This window comes from Ornithorhynchus anatinus, chromosome X2, assembly GCF_004115215.2.
Source record: "Ornithorhynchus anatinus isolate Pmale09 chromosome X2, mOrnAna1.pri.v4, whole genome shotgun sequence".
NCBI lineage: Eukaryota > Metazoa > Chordata > Mammalia > Monotremata > Ornithorhynchidae > Ornithorhynchus > Ornithorhynchus anatinus.
This window is the reverse complement of record NC_041750.1, coordinates 16,718,160-16,726,117: the sequence shown is the minus strand read 5'-3', so window position 1 is coordinate 16,726,117 and position 7,958 is coordinate 16,718,160. Positions and strand designations below refer to the sequence as shown.

The 7,958-nt window shown below is 45.5% G+C and overlaps 1 protein-coding gene across 2 annotated transcripts in view; it reads left to right on the top strand.

The window, feature by feature from the left end:
• Positions 1-457: 457 nt before the first annotated feature.
• DNAH1 (dynein axonemal heavy chain 1) overlaps positions 458-7,958 on the top strand; it is a 168,267-nt gene continuing 160,766 nt past the window's right edge. For both annotated transcript variants that reach the window (XM_029052729.2, XM_029052730.2), the window contains exons 1-2: positions 458-673; positions 2,928-3,000. In XM_029052729.2, the coding sequence (XP_028908562.1) occupies positions 479-673; positions 2,928-3,000 (268 nt within the window). In that variant the 5' untranslated portion in view covers positions 458-478. The remainder of the gene's footprint in view (positions 674-2,927; positions 3,001-7,958) is intronic.

The window sequence follows — 7,958 nt, the reverse complement described above, 5'->3', positions numbered from 1 at the left end:
CGGCCGTTTATGGTAGGAGCCTCTGTCATCATCATCATCATCTTCATCAGTGATGATTTTATCAATAAAAAAGGACAAGGACAACAAAGTATTATATGATCTGCTTAAACTCCTTCAGTTCAAATCTGATCTACTCTAACTCCTGTGTTGTTTTTTTTAAATGTCTGTAACATTCAGGGAACACTCTGCTATTTCCAAAATATGGCTCTTCAAAGACATACAGTTCTGTAGTGTTTTCTCCTCTGGAACCTGTTCAGAATGATAATGCTCACACTTCATATCAGTTTGAAGAACCATCTAAGCAGCTGCTTATGACATCTGGCTCCTTTATGGGAAAATGGAGAAAAGAGCTAAGGCAGGGTGTCAGCTGTACTCAGGCCTCCAAACAAAATAGGCGAACAATGTAGGGAACAGCTGGAAGTACGAGTCGGTTCTTCTGTATTTCTTCTTACAGGATCGTTCAGCTCGAGGAAATGAGATGGATCGTTCTTCAAAGAAGTTATCCATTTCCCTGGGACGAACCCTATTTTCCCCCTACCAAGGCATACCTATCCAGATTCCAGATAAGGATCGAAAATGCTTAAAATCATTTCCCATCAGCCGCCCGAAGAATTATCCTCTGTGTAAAGAACGGGGAATTTACTCCCAAATGATCACCTTAGATCTTCCAGTGGTAAGTGTGAGTCGCCTGTCATTTCCACTGTGCCTTCTACAGCCCATATAGCCTTATATAAATGACACAGGAAGTTTCTCTGCTGGTCATGGTGAAATGATGTTGCTCCTCTAGATCGGTAGGAAAAACAGACTCTAAATTGGGTCACCGGGTTGTTAGAATTGGAATAACAATCGAGGTTCCTGCCAGCTTTACTTTCAGCCTGCAATCCATAAGTCATTTGCACAGCACTACCGTGAAGGCTGTTTGAATGTAAGTACAATTGGTTATTTCACATAACCTGGCTTTGTGTCGACCACATGCATAGAGAGATCCTTGTCAAAGGAACAAGGGTTCCATTTGCCACAAGAATCAGGGAAAATGGATATGTCAGTGGGAGGTTCCCGCTTTGCCCAGAATTCAGGAGCAGCCTCAGGTCGTCGGGCTCAGGGGCCCAGCCCGGTTCTCTTTCCAGTAGCCTATTGGACTGACTAGCCCTGCTAACCCAGCCATTCATTCATTCATTCAGTCGTATTTATTGAGCGCTTACTGTGTGCAGAGCACTGTACTAAGCAATTGGAAAGTACAGTTCAGCAACAAATAGACACCATCCCTACCCAACAACGGGCTCACAGTCTAGAAGGGGAAAGACAGATATCAAAACAAGTAAAGGCACATGTGAAACTCAGACTTGTCAAACTCTTAGCTGACTGGCCCTTGACCTCTCTCCACTTTTTCTGGGTGTCTAAATTCTGCTTCTGACCCATTTGGCATTTGTTAGCTTTACGGTGACCGCTTATGGCACTCGGCAACACCAGACATTGAGAAGTGGGTGATGACACGTGCATTTTACTGGTCTCGCAGCTAAAAGCGATGCTGTCACAGGTGCCATTTTAGGGGAGCACGCTGAGCTCTCCCCAACTGAGAGTATTTCCTTGGCGGGGGGAAGCCTATGACCTTCCCCCAGACCCCTCCACTTGCTACAGAGCCATTGTCTTCCTCTCTTGGGCTTCTGTGAACACAGGTGCCCCGTCTGAACGGCAGAGTTCAGCAGCAGGAGCCAGGGGGAAGGGAGGTTGGGTACCTAGAATAAAAATAGCAGACATAAAGGTGATGGGGACAAGACCAGCTGAAAACTGGACTCTTGGGGTATAAAACAGGGTGACTGGCAACCCTACTGGGGTGTGTCTCAGGCTGTATAGAAGTCTGCTGCATTCAGGGGGTTGCCTAGATCAGTGGATTTCCTTCTCATTGTGCACTTGGTTGCTTTCCTTGCTAGTTCCTCCTTTCACTTCACCTTGGCCATAATGGCTTTTGAAATACAAAATCTTAAAAGAAAGCAGCCTGGAGAAGCTCAGTGTATTGTCCATAACCTGCAGGTGCTGGCTAATACCAGCTGCAACCTCTAGCAGGGAGCTTGAGTGGGTTGAACACACCAAAACAAAGTTTGGAGGCTTCACTTTGTCGGGCCTGTAATGTGGGGTGGGGTTGATGCCTTGGAAACCCACAAAGGGAAGCTGAAAAGCCTAAGCTTCTTTTCCCTGGATCAACTCAGCGGCCCACCTCTCTTGGAGTCTACCTCTGGCAATGGTTAATCTGCAAAGCTTCGGGAGCAACCAGATTCTGCTAAGTGTTTTTGCTACAGCAAGGGTGAGGGGATGACCCAGTTCTAATCACCCCATCTTGAATCTTGAAAGTGCCAGGGTATTAATTTAGCAATTGCTGTGTGCGGAGCACTGTACTAATCCTATGGGAGAGTACAGAAGAACAGGGATGGTAGACACATTTCTTGCCCACAGGGAGTTTACAGTCTAGAATTTGCCTGCTCTGGAGTTCTGCCTGTATCTTCATAAAGGTCAGCGACCAATCTGGCAGTTGACCACCAAGGCAGCCATGATTTATATTCCGCTGTCCCCGGCCTGAGGGAGACCTGAGGAGGGATTTCCCAGCTTCCAGCATTTTGTGGGGGGTCAACTTTCTTTTTGGGGATTTTCCCCATGGAGCTGCCGAGTCATGGAGTCCTCTCTGCTTAGCCTTACTGTGGGTTACTCCCTCTAAACCTGTACAGGCCTTTCAGGCTCTTTCAGCCTGATAGCAAATCTTCATAGATTGTGAGCCCCTCGAAGGATGGGGTCCATGTCCAATCCTGCCTGTGTACTCTTTCCTGGAATTTCGTACAGTGCTCTGTGTACAGCAATTGCTTAATGAATACTATTATTATTATTATTACTACTACTGTCCTTGCTGCATGTGATTCTCCTTGTTTGGGTTTCAGGAGTTGAATACTGGCCCCACGATTCTCCATGATCTACAGCATCTGTCCGACTTTGAGGAATACACTCCAAAAGGTAAAAGCTGAGAGGGTCATTACCTCTAGCCCCAGGTGAATTTGAAAAGGAGTCACAAGAGAGGTCGCTCTCCCCTGAACTCGAGGCTGGCTTCCGCACTGTTGACCTCTCCCTCTCATAGAAACTCTATCCAACCTTGCTTTTGCCAAGTCTGTACTCGCCTCGTTCTCTTCCTCCCTCTCTGACCTATCCTTCTCAGTGTTCTCTGCTGGCTCCATTTCCTCCTAGAGTAATAACTATAGTATTAATTCTTAATTAAGGGCTGCCAGGCACTGTGCTACTATGTGTTGGGATAGATCAATTAATAATAATAATGATGATAATAATAGTATGTGTTAAGTGCTTATTATGTGCCAAGTACTATACTAAGCACTGGGGCGTAGATGAGAGATATTCAGGTTGGACGCAGTCTGTGTCCCACATGGGGCTCACAGTCTAAGTAGAGGAACTAAGATTTAAACCCCACTTAACCTATGAGGAAACTGAGGTACAGAGAAGTCAAGTGACTTGCCCAAGGTCACAGAGCAGACAAATGTCAGAGCCAGGGCAAGTCACTTAACTTCCCTGTTTCTCATTTTCCTCAACTGTAAAAATGGAGATGCCATACCTGTTCCCTCTCCCACTTAGACTGTGAGCCCCACACAGGACAGGGACCGTGACCATTAACTTGTATCTACCCAAGTGCTTAGAACAGTGCTCAACCAATACCATAAAATAAAAACTGGTGTGCAGTGGAAGTGAAATGAGGATATATAGGACAGAGCTAATTCTATGTTTTGAAGCGACTGGTCAGGAGTTCCTGTTTGAAGTGGAGAAGAATGGGCAGGAATTGGAGGTTTTAGGCATGTGGGGAGACTTTCACACAACGATGTTTTAGAAAAATAATCTGTCAGCAGAGTGAATTATGGACTGGAGAGAGAAGAGGCTAGAGGCAGGGAGGTCTGTGAGGAGGCTGATGAAGTAGTTTAGGTGGGATATGACAAGTGTCTGGACCAGTGGGGTGGATGGGGAGAAAAAGGTGGATTCTGAAGAGTCTGTGGAGGAAGAGCTGACAGAATTCAGAGAAAGACTGACATTGAGGGGGTACCTGGGGGGAGGGAGGGAGAGAGAGAGAGAGTCAAGGATAATGCCAAGGTTCCAGACTTGAGAGATGGGGAGGATGGTGGTTTTGTCAGTATTGATGACAATCAATCAATCAATCAATCAGTGGTATTTATTGAGCCCTCTACGTGGCTGATCATAAAACCACTTGGAGCCCAATTCTCCATTTTCGATTGAGATAGCACTAACTGTTTGCCTTTCTGGACCCAGAAGAGAGACAAATCTCCCCGCATCCTAACCCCTGATCCACTCTGCATTTCTCCCTTTCATCCAGATGATGCTATAGTGGAATAGATGCATCCACCTTAAAACAGAGACACCGCAGGTAGCAGTGCAGCCTGGAGGGAAGAGCACGGGCCTGGAACTCAGAGGACCTGGGTTCTAATCCTGGCTCTGCCACTTGTCTGCAGGGTGATGTTGGGCAAGTCGCTTAACTTCATGTCTCGGTTTCTTTGTCTGCAAAATGGGGATTTAATACCTGTTCTCCCTCCTACATAGACTGTGAGCTTGCTGTCGGTAGGGAGTGTGTCTATCAACTCTGTTACATTATACTCTCCCAAGTGCTTAGTAGAGTCCTCCGCACACAGTAAGTGCTCAAGAAATACAATTGATGGGTTGATGGACTGATTGCGCCCCATGTGGATCTATCTCGTATCTACCCCAGCACTTACTACAGTGTTTGGCAGATAGTAAGCACTTAACAGATATCCTTCTTATTATTATTACTATTCCCCTGGGGAGAAGCCAGAGGAGGAAATGGTGGCAGTTTAGTCGAAGTCGGTTCCACAGTCGGCTCCTTCCCAAGGCCATGCCCCCTATAAAGGCTGCACAATCCAGGGAATGTGGGGTGGGTAGTGTCTCAACCTAGTGGCATTTTATCAGTGCACTGCGGCAGGAGTGATTCAGAGCTCTCCCCCGTCCCCCGCTAACCCCCACTCCCTCCCTGTGCAAAAACGTCCTTGAGGACCCCATGTGCCTGCCTTGTCCCTGGAGAACTGGACTCAACGTATCAGGGTACAAGGAGCAGATAGCACATATAGTTCCCTTTCTGCATAACTCCCGGAACACTGTGTTCAGTCTGGGCATCTCAACATCAGAGAGATGCAGATAAATGGAGGCTAAACAAAAGCAGGAAAACTGATTTTTTTTTTTCCTGGTGTGTCATCAGAGTGGCTTCAGGCTCCTTCGAAAGGCCATTTTATGTTGGTCCAGCTCAAAGAGGGTGGGAGGATCACCCCTTTGCCTTAAACTTGAGTCTTTTCGGAGGCTGCTCCTGAGGTAATCTGCTTAGCTTTGGACAGTTCTATTGATGAGTGAAAAAGGGCAAACACCAAGAGGTGTTTTATAAAGTGTCTTTATAGTAGTCCTCTCTGGCTCCCCCCATAAAGAGGGTGATATGTATGGCAGAAAGTGGAGCGGGAGGTCATCTGGGGCAAATGTTGACCCTTGGGATTGTTTTTATGTGTCTACTCTGCACTTGGCTTTGTACCCCTTAAGCAGTTTGCTACTCACCCCAGCCCCTCAGCACTTCTGTGCATATCCTTATACATTACTATTTCCCCTATCCGTAATCTGTTTTAATCTCTGAGGACTGTTCGTTCTTTGAGGGCATGGATTGCCTCGCCCACTCTGTTGCATTGTACTTTCCCAGGCACTTAGTACAGTGCTCTGCACACAGTAAGTGCTCAATAAGTATAATAGATTGATCAGTTGATACATGGGTAGAGAAAACTGACAAGTTTAGTATTCCATTGGCATTTTACACTTCCCAAGGGAGTTGTGAATGTTTGACCCTTATTTAGAATTGCAAATGAAAAGATACTTAGACAAGAACATGTGGCCTTTTGCTCATCAATAAGAGGAAATGACAGTATCCACTCATGCAAGTTATCAGCTTGTTTGCATTTGCTGTCCTTGTTTCTGGGGAAATGCCCTCATTTCTACGAAGTCGCTTGTGCTTTAATGAGTGACTTGGCTGATCCTATTCCTTTAAGTCAATCAATGGTATTTATTGAACGCTTACTGTGGGCACATCATTGTGCTAAGAGCTTAGGAGAGTGCAGAGTAACAGAGTTGGGAGATGTGATCCCTGCCCTCAAAGAAAGTAGGCATTACAATAGAATAGGTAGACACGATCCCTGCCCACAGAGAGTTTATCTTCCACAGGGGGAGTCAGATGTTAAAAAATATTACAGATTAGGGGAAATAGTAGAGCATAAAGATAGGTAGCTAAGTGCTGTGGGACTGGGGAGAGTATCAGAGTACTTAAGGGATATACAGTCAAGTGCATAGTGGAGGCAGAGGAGAGGGAAAATGATAGCTTAGTGTGGGAAAGCTCAGTTGGTTTGCTTTTTATCATATAAAGGACGTCTTTTTGTTTGAAAGGGATGAGCTGCATTGGGGATGGCTTTTGCTAAAGGCAGGAGAACCATGTCCTCTCAATCCCAGTGCCCTGGCCGAGGTGATGGCTGCCATGTGGGCCCCTTATTCTGAGAACCAATCAGACTGGAAAGTTAAATGTTGATGCTGTCCTAAGTAGTAAAATAAATAACTGGTGATGCATGTCGAGTCTTAGAATAAATTAGAATAAATTGATATACGGGGGATAATGGAATTTTAGCAGAGATTTTTATAGTGAGATTGAAAGCAGTTGTGATAGAAGAACTGAATTGATTTTCTTGGTAAATTCCCACATGCGTATAAATAATGGTAACCAATATATATGTCAAAGGTGGGTGCCTTTTTATAGTATTTTATCTGTACTGATCTCTCCTGGGCCTCAAACTCGAATCAATCAGTGGTATTTATTGAGTGCTTGCTATGAGCAGAGCACTATACCAAGCATTTGGGAGAGTACAGTAGAGTAAGTATTATAACTTAGAAATAATTTAAATGCTTACTATGTGCCAGGCACTGTTCTAAGCCCTGGACCCCGGGGTAGATACAAGGTAATCAGATTGGACACAATCCATATCCCACATGGAGCTCACAGTCTTAATCTCTTTTTACAGATGAGGTAACTGAGGTAAAGAGAAGTTAAATGACTTGCCCAAGGTCATACAGCAGACAAGTGACAGAGCCAGGATTAGAATCCAGGACTTCTGACTCCCAGGTCCATGCTCTATCCACTAAGCCATTAGCTTACCATCTAGTGGCTTCAGCCAGGGCTTTCTGTCCCAGTAGTCCAAGGCAATCAATCAATGGTATTTATTGAGGGCTTTCTGGATGCAGAGAACTATCCTGAATGCTAGGAAAAGTACAATATAACAGAGTTGGTAGACGTGATCCCTAGCCACAAGAATTTTACAGTCAACAGGGAAGACAGATGCTAAAATGAATTACAGATAGGGGAAATAGGGTATAAAGATATGTACATAAGTGCTGTGGGGTTGGGGGAGGTCTCAGAGTGTTTAAGGGGTACATAGCCAAATGCATAGTTGACACAGAGCGGAGGGTAGATAGGGGAAATTAAGGATTAGTCAGGGAAGGCTCCTTGGAGGAGATTTGAGGTTTTGAAGGTGGGGAGAGTGATGACCTGTAGGACATGAAGGGAGAGGGAGTTCCGGGCCAGAGGAAGGAATGGGCAAAGAGTTGTCGATGGGATAGAGAAGATTGAAGAACAGCGAGAAGGATGGAGTTAGAGAAGCATAGTGTGCAGGCTGGGTTGTACTAAGAGATCAGCTAGGTAAGGTAGGAGGGAGAGAGATGATTGAGGGCCTTAAAACCGATGGTAAGGAGTTTATGTTTGATGCAGAGGTGAATGGGCAATCACCGGAGGTTTTTGAGTGGGGAGATATGGGCTGATTGATTTTTCAGAAAAATGATTCAGGCAGCAGAGTGAAGTATGGACTGGAGAG